General features: G+C 35.3%; 1 protein-coding gene and 1 long non-coding RNA gene across 2 annotated transcripts; both read right to left on the reverse strand.

The window, feature by feature from the left end:
- Positions 1-580: 580 nt before the first annotated feature.
- LOC141604954 (uncharacterized) lies at positions 581-1,853 on the reverse strand. Its single transcript, XR_012526250.1, has 3 exons — positions 1,656-1,853; positions 1,312-1,450; positions 581-692 (listed from the first exon to the last, which is right to left on the reverse strand). It is a non-coding gene; the product is annotated as an uncharacterized LOC141604954 (long non-coding RNA).
- A 2,277-nt stretch (positions 1,854-4,130) lies between these two features.
- On the reverse strand, positions 4,131-8,900 carry LOC141604955 (serine/threonine-protein kinase WNK8-like). Its single transcript, XM_074423549.1, has 7 exons — positions 8,069-8,900; positions 7,133-7,170; positions 6,636-6,863; positions 6,271-6,491; positions 6,022-6,179; positions 5,348-5,750; positions 4,131-5,150 (listed from the first exon to the last, which is right to left on the reverse strand). The coding sequence occupies exons 1-7, from the start codon at positions 8,171-8,173 to the stop codon at positions 4,399-4,401; spliced, it is 1,905 nt and encodes a 634-aa protein (XP_074279650.1). The 5' UTR covers positions 8,174-8,900; the 3' UTR covers positions 4,131-4,398.
- Between the last annotated feature and the right edge of the window lie 5,942 nt (positions 8,901-14,842).

Below are 14,842 nucleotides of genomic sequence, written 5' to 3' on the forward strand. Positions count from 1 at the left end.
GAAACTCGGGAGTATATTAATTGCAAGAGTGAAGATTGTAGAGATTGTTGGGCTTCTGGGATCTTAGCACAACCATTACCAAATTCGTTAATCGAAAAGTTGTTCTTCCTCTTCACTATCGCCTACATCAAAGATCCTGCTACTGTTGGAACGAAGATTGTGGGAAGAACAAAAGCTTGGAGAAGAGGTAAAGGTTTAATGGCGATTAGTAGTTTATGAGGTAAGGGAAAAGAAAAAGAAGGGCTAAAAGAGGTGTAAAAGAAGAAGAAGGGTTAACAGAGAAAAAAAGGGTTAAAAGGAATAAAAAAAATTGTTCACCTTCTTAGTAGGTAGCCGGTTAACCAATTCTAATATAAGAGAAATGTTGTAATTGTTCGTTTTATTGGTAGTTAAAATATAGTTTGTAGTATTTTGAGAATTACCCCCAAAGTTCAGAGTATTATTATTAAATAACCCTTAATTAATTAAGCATCCTCCCTAACAATCTTAAATTTTTCAAGTACAACTTTGGATTCCTTATACTTTTGGGATGGTTCATGGGCCTTAAAGTATTTCCAACCAATGGGCTCACCACAGTCATCGCAGTAGACATCAGCAACAGTATGAAGCCCAGTTAGAAGATGTCTGTCCTCCTTTGGCCCGGTTCTAATGTTCATGGCATGCGAAAACAAATACGCTCTTCCGCTATGTGCCTATAATAACAGATGTTAGCTAGCTTAACAAATACGGTTCTAATGTTTATGAGAAATGATATTCATTACATGAGTTTATATCCTGTATTCACCTTTGTGACTTCCTTTTAACAAAGGAAAACTATGTGCCTATAACATGTTATTCATGATGGGATAATAGTCATAAAAAAATTGTTGTATTAGTAGGAATAAATATAATGGGGGTGTGCCACCAGTCCACTGTTTTAGAAGACGTTTACGTTTTCAATATATGTACAAAGTCGAATCATGTATCGGATACAAAGAGCCTCATAGCACCAAGAATCATTGATAATCATTGATAAGTGTATATTGTTTTTTTTTTTTGTCAATCGAAGCCATTGAAAATCCTCTGTCCCACTTTTGTGTCCCATTCATTGGTAATGTGTTGATGTGTCAAAATGTGTATGGAGTGGGACACGGAATGGGACAGAGGATCCTCACTGAATCGAAGCGCGCACTTAGTCGCATTACAATAAAGGGGGAGGGGGGATTCGAACCTGGGACCTATTGTCCACAATACCTCCGTCTTAACCACTAGACTAAGACTATATTGTATGAGAGGATTCTACTACAAAAAAATTAAATGCTAAAAAATTACCTGGAATGATTTGGAAACTATGTCATCATGTCTTGCAACAAAATTTCTACAAATAAAGCAGCAATAAATCCTTGAACAACCTTCATGATTTGCCATTATAGACATACTCCACCACCTAATTTATGCTACACAAACCACCCTAAACAAAAAAAACCTAAAACTATTACAATAATTGACATGTATAACGAATTAACGATAACACTCTTTCATTCAACAGATTCTTTACATGTCATTAAAATACCTTTACAGAAGAATAAAAACGTAAAAAACCGTTGAATGAGAGAGTATATATCAAGAAGTCCATGAACTATGAAATTTGAAAAAAATAAAAAAATAAATCTAACCAGTAGACTAATTTTTTTTGGAGGGATCACATGAAATGGATTATTTTCTTGCTTTGTTCCTCATTGTGAAGCATGACATTATAATTATGGCACCAATAATTGATGTTATGGTGGTTGAGAGAGATGACATGTAAATATATAATCACTAGATATATACTATAAGTTGGGTGTTATATAAACAATTTGAAGAATTTTTAAAAGATGGCTTTATGTGATTGAGTGACCAACTAGATTTCCTCCTATTTGGCTATCTATTAAATGTAATACTCTCTCCTATTCATTTTAACCCTTTCCTTTTAAAAGGGCACGCAAATTAAGAGGAAAGTTATTTTATTGTAAAATATTGTGGTGGTGTAAGGTAATTAAAGAGAGCGAAGGTATTATTGTGGGGTTAAGATGATTAAAATAAGTATTGTTGTGGGATAAGGTGATTAAAATAAGATAAAGCAAGAGTATTGTGGGGTATTGTTGTGGGATAAGGTGATTAAAATAAGTATAAAACTTTACTAAATAAGGAAAGAGGAAGAGTTATATGAATAGATGAAAAAAGAAAGGGGGAGAGTTAAAATGAATAGAAGCGAGTATAATCTTTTTAGCGGGTGCGGATTGACTAAAACGCTAGCTCCTAACTCCCTAAGCATATGTGATAACCTCCAAACTATGCATATCAGATCAACCACTTTTTTTAAGATGACAAACCTGAAGTTTAGAAGGCATAATTTACAGCCATAAAACAAATACGCGTAATCTTTTATCCTCTATTTATGACTTTTTAATATAAGTTATTCATTTGAATTAAATGATAGACACGCGAAATTATTTTAACAATTCAATGAGAGAAAAAGAAACATACATCGGATGTACTATCTCAGGTCTTATTTGTTTTTGAGTTTATGTTTATCTTTTCTAAGCTTATTAAAGTTTATAAGTTAGATTTTAATTTTTTTCGTCAAAATTCAAATTTAATTGAGCTTATATATAATGTTTTTGAGTTATAATGTGATTTTTTGAACTTAACAATGTTTAAGTGAATGAAACTCATAAACTTTATAGTATATAAAACTCATAATTTTGAAAATAAAACTTAAAAATTTTATTATAATGTTCAAAAATTATACAACTGATGGACTGGTGGTAGTACATCGGATGTATAATCTACTTATCAGGTTATTAATGAGTTGATATTTTCGTCAAGAAAAAGGAAGGTAAAATCATGCTCAGCTCATCAAGAAAATGCCGTAGCATAATAAACAAGTGATATGTGTTGAACAATTCAACAAGTAGTTACATCAAGAAAATGTAGGAAGTTAACCAAATAAATGACATAGCTATATTGTAGTTGGTAAAAGTCTACGCTACCTAGATATAGAGGTTCTTTGTTAGGTTAAGTCGAAATCGACATGTACATTTCTTTTACGAGTTACGAAATGGAATCGGATCATAATTCATAAACCTATACATATACTCCCTCTATTTTTCTATATATGACTTTCTCACATTTCGAGACACACTTCTATCTTCAATATTTCTCAAATTATATGCTTAAATATAGTGATATGTATACTCATATGAAAGAGTGGCTCGCCTCGAAAAAGTAAAACATCATATATTAAAAAATGGAGGGAGTAATTACCAAGTATATAAAATAAATACCTCAAATATCCAAAATATAATATTTTCTTATTTCTCCCTCCTGCCCAACAAGTTGTTTACACTTTTATTCTTTTTTTAGGTCTATTTTAATCAAATGTAAATAATGAATAATCTATTGAATGATATGTACTTTAGAATGCGACTCACAAGGAGTTCCATATAATTGGAGGTACTATAGTTCTTTTGTTTTTTGTTCTTTAAAAAAAAAAAAAAAAAAAAAAATAGTTCTTTTGTTGTATGGTTCAAACTCTATTGTGAACAAATGGTGAAATTTCAGTACACGATCAAATAAACTACAAAAGCACTCCTTGGGTAACTTGAACCCTTGGTCTCTTGGAGGACAACTTTGCTACAAAGAGGTCGAAAACATTCGCTGTTTTGGAATTTGGATAACAATCGATGGTTACTTTTTTACAATACAAAAAGCGCAAACGGTTTAACGAACTCCTAACAATATCGAAAGAGGAAAAAAATGATACGAAAATGTACAGTTCCTAGTAAGATCTAACTGCAAAACTTAAGAGGATAAATTGAACTTTTAAGTAACAATTTGGCTACAAAGTGGTGAAAATACTTGGATGTTTTTTTAAAAATGCAACTGCTTCATAATATAAATTTCATATTCCTAAGAAAATCCCTAATATAAAAACACAGAAAGTTTGATGAATTTCAGTATACAAAAAATGGAAAATATAAGGAAAATTGATTAAACCCCGGGATTATGTAAAGTTCTCCCGATCATTTAAAACAGAAATTATCTATTTCATACTACTGAGAAAATATGTAATATAAAAAGCACATAAAGTTTGATAGATTTCTGTATGCAAAAACTGGAAAATATCATGGAAAATTGATTAAACCCGGCGAATATGTACAGTTCTTCCAAACATTTAAAACAGAAATTATCTACCAAGTCACCAAATAGAACCACATGAAAAAAATAGGGTTCTGTAAAGGGAGCCTCAATGATCTCTAACACAAGGGCCTCTCAAACACCCGCATTAAGGCCATAAAAGAAGAAGAGAAAAAACAGTTACAAAATTCATTTGGAGTGTTAACAAGATAAGTGCCACAATAAAATAAAAATTGCTCATACCGAAGCGGCGACCATCTTTTTCTTCATCATCCATCTCTTTTTGGCTGCCTCTAAGGCGTCTTCCCGCATCTTAGCAAGTTCCTCAAACCAATGTTGATATAATGAGTCGATTTCAGCAAGCTCTATTTTTAGCTCAATGTCAACTTCCCGGTCTTCCTCATTCAAGCCTAGTGAGGAGGAGCTACTTGCCAAGCTCATGTACCCGGAGGTCCCGCAATGCTCGAGTGAAGCCAAGTCTTCAAATTTTTTAGTTACCTCGGACAAGGGGAAGCATCCGTCGAAACTGCCAACTTGACAAGGAAATTTGTACTCTTCTTCACCAAAGTAGAGTTCAGTAGTGTCAATCTCGTATTTGGTGGCGTTTGAGAGTTTGGAATTTTCATCATTGCCGTAATCAACGTTTTGTTGATCTTGATTAAAAGATAAATGGGATAATTCCTTAGATGAGCACTTGTCACCATTTTGCGAGCAATGATTTAGAGATTTTGACATGGAGACACTAGTGTGTTGAGCTACCATTGAATCCCATGGAGAAACCACTGAACCTTTTGTGTTATCGACCACGGAAGAATGAATCGAAGAAGGACTATCATTTGGTATAATTTGCTGTATTAAATAGTCAATAAATTCAGCTATAAATGCCACATCATGATCAGCTAATTCTAGTTGCTCAACCATCTCAGCTGCAACCGCTAGTGCCGTGTCCGAGTCTACAAAGAAGCCAAAATGTATATTCTTTGCATCCCCTGAAATTCATTTAACATGTAATGAGTTAGTATGAAAACTTTACACAAATAAGGGAGGAGTAAAATGATTGCCACCGGACGATACTGAATTTGATACTACTACGCACAAACATAACATTAAACGGATATAACATTCTATGTGTGTATGGTAGTAGTGAAGCTTAACACAGCCTTATGAAATATTGCACGTTAATTACCTGATGGATAAGCTATCCTCAACTTGAAGGATATTGAGTTGTCGTCTTCTTTTTTCCCTCTTAACTTAAACTCATTGTTCTGGTGTGTCCTTGTGAACTCCAAAACTTGATCAGTTTGGCACATACAGCTACTGTCAATTGAACTTTTCCCACAAAGCAATTTAGGATCAACGTCAAGATCCATGGAATGAGGAATAGAAGATGAATAACTTGTAGCCTTCGATGATTGACTGAATATCTGAATGGGATCACGGATAGGCTCCTTTAGGTTTCCAAGTTGAAGAAACGGGTCCTTAAGTAATTCTTTTGCAGGCAATCTTTCCGAAGCAGTAACCAAACACTTCTCAATAAACTCCTTAACTTCAGGATCTTTCACCTTGCAAAGGGAAGCAGGTTTTATGCCCTACACATTATGTACAAAAATTGCGTAAGATAGGTTGATAACTACTCCCTCTTAATCTATCTTAGGAGGTTTTATGCGCTACAGAGTATATTACTTAGGGCACAAATATAGGATAGTATACGTGCCTCAAAACAAATATGACAAAATTTAGAAATCGGACAATTATGTTAATGAGAAAAGTAAAAAAAAAAAGTTATTTCGGAAGAGTAAGAGGGCATTTCTTCATAAATTTAGTGTTAAGAGGTTAGGAGTGAAAAGTTGAAAAACTTACAGAAGTAACCTTCTTGTAAATTTGGGCAGGATTTTTGCACTCGTTGTAAGGGTACTCAAAAGTTACCATCTCCAACATGCACATTCCAAAAGAATAAATGTCGACAAGTTCATTGTATTCCTCTTCGTATAACTCTGGAGCCATGAATTCAGGTGTCCCTATCAAATTAACACGAAACACGACAACATTTGAATTTGAGTTTTATTAAAATATGTGACAAATTCAATTACTCTTCAAACTTAGCCTCACCAATGACACTTCTTGCAGTAGGCTGCAACATAACGGTGGCTAATCCCAAATCTCCTATCTTAACCTCTCCATGATTCCCATTTATAAAGATATTATCACATTTCAAATCGCGGTGAATAACAGGTGGGTTGTGACTATGGAGATAGTCTAAGCCTCGGAGTATCTGCCTTGCCCAATTTTTCACTGCCTTCATGTCCACATTTTTGTGCTTCTTTCGATATCTATAACATAAACACAAGTAAATATGACAAACCCTAACATAGTAAAGAAAATGAACTATATCTATAACATAAACACAAGTAAATATGACAACCCCTAACATAGTAAAGAAAATGAACTATAGATAATTCAGTTTATCAACTTACTCCCTCAAGTTGCCGGATGTGAAGAGCTCTGTTATCATGTTCACTGTTTTCTTCTTGTCATCCACCCATGAATCATATAACTTAATGATATTTTCATGCTTTAGCGATTTGAGGAGGTGAACTTCACAATAGAGCTTCTCGAGACCTTCCGGTGACTGCAAAACATCATCGATCCTCACTCGATTCCAAGCAACCTCTATTCCATCTACCTCGTCAAATGCCTTATAACTACACATTACAATGATGCTTAAGTCAGCAGAAGTTTTTTTTACAAAAAAAAAAAAAAAAAAAAAAAAAAAAAAAGCAATATAATCACAAAGGACGTCTTCTTCAAATTTGGCACGCCTTTTATCACATCTTGTACACCCTGCGAATATATGCAACAAATTGCCTTTTGCACAACCTTACTTTTTAGAAGAGAGAAGGCGCCTTTTATCACACAAAAATAAAACGTAAAATCTAAGTGAAACATAGGAGCTGAAAGTATGAAATCATACACTGTCTTGAATGCTCCTCTCCCTAGGACTTCGTCAAACTGAGAGGGACGAGGAAGAAAACTAAATTAAAATAACAATTGAAAAAGTTGACCGACTCTAACTGAACATATACACTTAAACAAAAAAAACGCACTTCAGAAGCCAGCACGTATGACACATGAGTACAGAACAGCCGGCTAAGTTTACACAACTCTCTCCTAACGTAATTTATTATCCACAAAAGGAAGAAATAGTTCCACCCCCACATGACCATCATTATCCTATAATGAGTATCCTCAATCAAAGCGAGTCTTTAATGATAAGAGAAGGAACTCAAGAACTGGGTACAAACGATACCACATTAGCAGCAGCAAGTAGATTAACCCATCTTGAGTAGCAACTAAAATATTGGAGAAAATGTACATATATGCTATGCTTGTTACATTGCATAACAAAGGATCATCTTCGTGAAAGGACGGTCTTTCAGAAAGTGTTTCAACACAAAACATCACTCCTACCGTCTTAAGTGCTAACTTATGGCCCGATCAATTGTTCTAATACATTTCATAGAAGTTCGACAAAAAAAAAAATTCACACTTCTATAACCTCTCACAACTCAGCACCATCATTTTGGTTCAAACAATTAACAAACGAAATTCCATAATTTGAGACAATCGGTTCATCACCAATTCACCATCATTTTGGTTCAAACAATTAACAAACGAAATTCCATAATTTGAGACGATGGGTGTGTATTTCAATGTGAGCGTAATGATATTTTCATGCTTTAGCGACTTAAGTCCTAGCTCATGAACAACTACTTCACAGCAAACTACACTGCATTTACACCAGTTTCATTAGTTAACAATTACGAAGCAAACCAATAGTAATCCAATGGAAATCAACACAAAAATCAACTTGGAATACTCAAATTGATCAAATCATTACAAAAATTACCCGAACGTATCGACCACTAGGATCTTTCTCAACATAATCAAATTCACAAGGCTCCAATTTTTGATTACCATCTGATTCAACTACTGAATCTGTATCAGTCAGCATTCCTGCAAAACAATAAAAAACACAAACGAAAAGACGAAAACAAACGAAAAATATAGAGAAATCCGTTTTCTTCTTCTTTTTTTTTTAAATCACTTTTCCTAAGCTAAAACACCCAATCCCACATCATTTCTTGAACAAAATTCGAATGCGACCATTCTAATCCAACAAAATCCACAACGACATTCGAAACAAAACCCGAAAACAACAATGTATCCTCCTCTATACCAAAATTCATATCCACAATTATAAAAAGATGAAAATTTTGTAAGAATTATTGTGATTTATCAAAATTTAAGACAGTGATCAATGAAAGTAGTTTAAAATTGACACTAAAAAACATAAATCTAGCTTCTCCCCCATTATAATTAATTACTCAATTGCCCATCAAAAATCAATCCCCAAGAATGGATTTTGGGAACAACCCAGATAAGGAAAAGGGGAAAAAAGTGATGGGCAAGAGGTAGATTGAAATTTGGGGGAGAAAAATTGATTGAATTGGATGGTGGGTGAAGAACAAAACCCTAGGAGAGAGAAAATTGAGAAATTGAGAATGAAAGGAGAAATTGAGGAATTTTTGGGGAGGAAAGAGGGAATTTGCGAAAGTGGAGGAATGAACAAACACTTGTTTGATCACTTGTGTTGTTTTTTCAAAGGCATCTTAACCAACTCTGCTTTGTCGCTAAGCTATTTTATACAGTGTAGAAGTATAGTACACCTTCATAAAATTGACTCGACCCGACACGGCGACATCCAAATTCAAGACCCGACCCGATGCAAATTTTGTATTGTTGTGTTGTTGTATACTGATTATTATCCATAAGTAATAATTTGAAAATAGTAGACTCGGTAAATACCCGACCTGAAATGACTCGGCATGACCCGAACTGTCCTGAACTCTTGCAAATTCGAAATTGATTCTGTCGAACTGACTCGACTGGACCCCAATACGCTTAACTCGTTTGATAGGTCTACGTAGACCTGTCAAACGGGTCAGACGGGTTGGGTCATGCGTCGTGTCAGAATACGGGTCGGGTCAAATATGAGTCACGGGTCGGGTTAGGGTCAGAATACGGGTCAAGAAATAATTTTTAACGTCTTTTTTAAACGATTTTTTCAATTAATTTTTGTAATACCCAGTATTTTTTATATAATCAATTAAACGGATATTCATATATATTAATTATTATACATTTTATATTACTAATTATATCGGGTTAATTGTTGAGTCGATAATTACGTTAAGCTATCGTAAGTTAATAGAGACGGGTTTATATGGAATTCGAAATGTGAGCTGACCCATTTGAGTTGGCCCAATATCAGGTTCAGTCCAATTAACATGTCCAGCCCAATTAACCCTAAACCCTAAATAGTACCCTAACCCTAATTAACCCTAAACCCTAATAGTACCCTCCCTCAACCCGCCTCCCTTTTTGCACACTCCCTCAGCCCGCCTCCCTCACATCATCAGCTGAAACCTCAACCTTCACGCAAAACGAGAGAGAGAGAGAGCATGGGTGTTGACGGCGCATCAAGGAAGGCTTTAGGGTGTTTGTCGACGACCGTGGGTGGCCCTGGTGGCTGTTGTGGTGGCGGAAAAGGTAAGAGTTCAACCCTTTCCTCTGGTTTCGCATTTCTGGCGAGTTGATTGGTTGTTGTTTCGTGTCTTAGGGAGGGGATAAGGGTGGTTGGTGTCGGGGTAATGGTAATGGGTGGTTGGAGTCGCCCCTATTGGTGGTGGTTAGGTGGGTTATAGGCGGTGGAAATGGCGGCAGGAGGTGTTGTCGACAGGGGTAGTTAAACGGGTTTTAGATGGTTAGGTTTGGGTGGTGCCAACGTCGACTAGGGGGACGTCGACAAGGTGGTGCCGGGGGTAGTGAGAAGCTCCGTGTGTCGTGCAAGGCCACGGTGGTGGTGGGTCACATGGGGAGTCGTGTCTGGGCCGTGGTTGATGGTAAAATCAGAAGGAGTCAAGGGGGTTTTGTGGGGTTGTTGTCTGCGTCCGGTGGTGTTGGTGACCGTGGTCAGACTCACCTGCCTGAGTCGACCACGGTGGTGAGGGCCAGTGGGGTCAAGGGCGGTTGGGGGACCACGGTGGCGATGGGCGGCCGCCACCGCCGGTGGCCGATCCGGTCATGGGTAAGGGTAGTTGGGGCCGAGTTGAAATGGGTTACAAACCATTGGTTCAAGTTCGTAATTTGAGTCGGGAAGATAACCATTGTGATAGTTGGTAAACGTGTTTAATATTAGTGCATAAGTCGGGTTTTGTCATTTATAAAATAAAGGGTTAATATTATTATTAGTGAACAAATTAATTGTCGTCACTAGATTACTTTTATTAATGATTGATTCGGTTTTCTTAATCGCATAATTCGTGTAATCTTTTATTTATCATAGTAGTTATTCAATTTAATTCCCGAGCGATTAAGTAATTCAAGTCGAGTTTGAGTCGGGTTTGTTAAAATGAAAAAGCTACTATATCGGAAAGTTTCCATTCTAAGAAATTCTACTTTAGTAACTTTCTATTTTGGGAAGTTGGGGCAAATACTAATCGGGTTATTTTAGTTATCGATTGGGCATAAGTTTGGTGTCGGGATTGTATTTCGGGAAAGCTTCTATTTTGGGAGATTTCTATATTTAGTAGTTAGTAATTATAAATATTATAATTGTTTTAGGTGACGGATTCGTGAAGGATCGATAATCGATTCGTTGCTTTATTTTCTCGACCGCTTGAATCGCTTAATTGGATGGATTTTTGGCACTTTGAGGTAGGGAAATACACTTGACCTATTATCGTTGTTGTTGAATTGTGTTGACTTGATTCATGGTTGTTGATTTACGTTATGATTCATATACGGGAAGGTGTTTGATCAATTGATTGTATTGAGTATGATATCACAACATCGGGTAACCGGCATGATTTTATGATTTATCGGTTCGATGATTTATATATATTGTGTTGCATTAATTTCTTTTGAGCATTCATATGCATTGGAGATGGAGGATGTTGTGGTGGTGTGGTGTGGTGATGACGATGTTGTGATAAGGCCCAGGCGGGTTCTGCAGGACTTGCCCTGGTGTCCTCAACTGCGAGCTGGCAAATCGGCTACGGTCGATATTTATAGTCTACCGGGGATCGGTATGGCTGGGCGTTCCGGGTTATGAGTTTTGAGAAATGAGATATGAGATATGAGTTGAGATGGAGATGGAGGTGACGGAGGAGCATGCATATCATATTTTTGTTGTTTCATTGTTTTCCCTACTCAACCTCGTGGTTGACCCTGTGTATTCGTGAACACCTGTGATGACCCAAATATTGGCGAGCAGACTTGACAGGTTTAAGAGATAGAACGGGAGCTTGGTGGGCGTGAGACACTGGATCAGAAGACTTAGTAGCTAGATCATCATCTAGAAGACTTTCACTTTTATTTATGTTAGTTCTTCGTAATTTGACGTAAAAGAGGTTTTGTAATAATTAAGTTAAAGTAATTATATAATTTTGCCTTGGAGTTTAATTTGTTATTCACTACCTCGGGAAACCGGGATGGTAACAGTCCGGTTTATTAGGGAATGTCTTGCTAAAGGCTCCTTCATAAACCGGGGTGTTACAAAGTGGTATCAGAGCGAACGATCCTCAAGCCTAAACCAATGAGCCCAATGAACCTAGGATGTGTCTAATTAAAATGAACCCCGGGATAGAACTGTTAGGAGCACACTAAGGTAAGGTATGAGTTAGGGGCCCCCTCACACCGAACCAATGGCTCTCTCTGTTGACCAGGAAACCCTGAGTGTATATGAGAGAAAAGGTAGAAAAGTTGCTTGAGGTTGAACATGAAATTCATATATCGTTGCCTAAGTGTTAACTGATTGATACATTGATTATTGCATAATCGAGTTGATGTATACCTTGAGACCCATATATTCTAACCATTCTCAGACAACGCTACGGTAAATATTTTGTATGAATGATGACGTGATCATATGATGTTGTGGAGATGAGAAATAAATTTTCGAATTCAGGTTAATAATCAATGAAGTGTTGTGGTAGTCGTGAGCGTGAAAATAATTGCGAGTTGATGATATTTATCTAGGTGGATGTTGAATGATGTGCTGATAGTACTATTATGTCTAGTAATATGCGGTTATGTGATCCCGAAGCCATACTAGTATAGTATTGTGATAGTAATTAGAAACACTATCGAATTGCATGTTTATAGTCATAACAATCGTGATTAGATGTACGGAGTAGATCGAGATGCGAAGGGATTCTATGGGATAGATGTTCACGTAAGTACAGTGTGAGGTTTAAGTTAGGATGAGTTAGTATCGATAGTATGGTTGTAAGAGTTTGGAACATAGAAAATGAATGACTTAGTGCTGAAACTCGTTTTGCTTGATTTTACTCTTTAATTGACCTTATTGCCATTTCTTTTCTGTTTATTGCCTATGGATGAAAAATTTATGGGAGATAGCCTCGTGAGTTAGTGTTCCTTTGGCGTTGGTTTCATGCTTATAGGATATACAAATTAGGAGTAATAAATATTTTAGTGGGCTGTGGTCAGGAAGTTCCTGTACGGTGATGTTTTGACCAACAATTTTGTAAAAATCCTCATTTAAATTATACTAATAATCTTTGCATAATTCCAACTCCATCGATCCGAATATTCGCATATGTTTTCAAATTGATAAACCACGGAAATTCTCGATGTCTCTATATTAAACGGTAAGTTTTGCAAACCACCCAAGTTTTGGACCAATTGTCTTTACATGTTTGTTTGGACCAACTAAGTTGTGAAATTCTTTAAAAATGGAATTCTTGTGCTTTAGACCTAATTCTTTTTCCCCTGTGTTTTAACTCTCCGTGTTTTATAAAAATGATAGGAATCAAGTTTTAATCGAACGGTTATTTATTCGTGATCTTTGAAAGTTACAACGTGAATCATGACTTGTAAAATGTGTGTTCTAGGTTGAGTTTTCATACAGTTGTTTGATTAATTCATGAGCTTTAGTAATGTGAATTTATAATGTCCTTATATGATGATAGTAGCAGGCATGTTCAGTAGTTATGTATCTTAACCAGTGATAAAATTAAAGTTTAGTTGATAACATTATTGGCATGATAGTATGAGTAAAATTGAATAGCTTAAATTGATTCTTAATCAAGGGTGAAATATTTTATACGAGTCCAGTTGTTTGCATATTTTACATACGTTTGGCATGTTGTAATATCTCTGGTGTGTTCATCATAGTTGCATAGTGGTCGGATATATATAAATATAAAACTATATTGTCATATCTTGGTAAAGTTGATGGCGTTAAATGTTAATTTGATTGTTCTAATATACTCGCATGAATATTTACAATAATTATGTTTAAATGTTTACACATGGATAGTAGTAAGGATTATGTCTAAATGTTCACACATGTAGGATGTCATCTGAGTACTAATGTCTTTTATATGAGTCTGTGTGCCTATAGTCATACATATTTCTTTCATTGCATTAAATTATTTCAGTTGAACCTAAAACCTATAACATGGTAATAAACAGTGTTGTTATTCCTTATTGAATATGTTCGTTATTATATTGTCATAAAATGCTAAAGTGATTCTTACAATTGTAGCACGACATTTGACATATCTATATTCTCGAGTCGTTACTATGAATTATATTATAATAAAGATTTTATGATAACTATGTTGACCATTATAATAGGATAACCCTTTGATGATTCACATGATATGCATTGGTTTAAATGATAGTCGTTATAGTTACATTTAATTGAGCCTACGGGTTGCCTAATTATTCAAATCGTGCAAATCAGAGAAGTTGTTCAAGTTGCAAATCTTTAATCATAGCTAGTGTTCTACAAGTATATGATGGCAAATGTATATGTTTAAGTTATTTATACGATATCTTTTGTTTTGCTGAAAATGAGTATACTAAGTGGCTGGACACAATTGAATGATATGGTTGCTAAAATGTGAAACATAGGTGTGATATGGAAGTAATGTTGTCGTTGTCATAGATCATATGTAGTTACTTTTATTGGGAAATATGTTTTCAGAATTGATATCGTGCAAACAATTTTTATAATTTAAAATATGAATTATGAGTATGTTGTTAATTGCTTAAATTCATCGACCTAATTCGTGACCTAAACCAGTGAGTGAGTAAATGGTTGTATGGACATGTCAATAAGATCCTGTGATTGTGATAGATAGTAGTGGTAGATTTATTTCTGTGATATGTTTACAAATGTGAGAAGTTCTTAAATTGTTTTGTTGATTTTGCTCTCGCTCGTTCATAGTCTATAATTGATCATCAAATTTGTTTAGTTATGAAACTGTGTAAACCTTGGTTCCTTTCTTGTTGTTCTTTTAGTTTGATGTTGTGTTTTTAAGTTAAGCATGAGCTAGTAATAAATGTTACTTGTTGACAATCAGTTAATTCCTTAATAAAACCTTGTTTCGACCTTAATGTTGATGCGCAATCTCTTATCATGTATTCTTTCCTGTCACATGTGGTTGATAATGATTTTGTTACATAGGTATATGAAAATTGAAAAGAGGTTACGAGGACGTAACCATGTTTCTAGTCGGGTAGGATTGTAAAATCTTAATGTTTATATTGCACTTGTTTGTAGATGGTAGTTTTGATCAAGTAGATGTTT

This window comes from Silene latifolia, chromosome 10 (genome assembly GCF_048544455.1).
Source record: "Silene latifolia isolate original U9 population chromosome 10, ASM4854445v1, whole genome shotgun sequence".
NCBI classification, from domain to species: Eukaryota; Viridiplantae; Streptophyta; class Magnoliopsida; order Caryophyllales; family Caryophyllaceae; genus Silene; species Silene latifolia.

Bases quoted from the DNA above. Each gene is read 5' to 3' on its own strand.
- LOC141604955 (XM_074423549.1), bottom strand. From the start codon at position 8,173: ATGCTGACTGATACAGATTCAGTAGTTGAATCAGATGGTAATCAAAAA. The intron at 6,492-6,635 runs GTAAGTTGATAA...TTTATGTTATAG, and splicing joins ACATCCGGCAACTTGAGGGA to ATATCGAAAGAAGCACAAAA. The intron at 5,151-5,347 runs GTAATTAACGTG...AATGAATTTCAG, and splicing joins GAGGATAGCTTATCCATCAG to GGGATGCAAAGAATATACAT.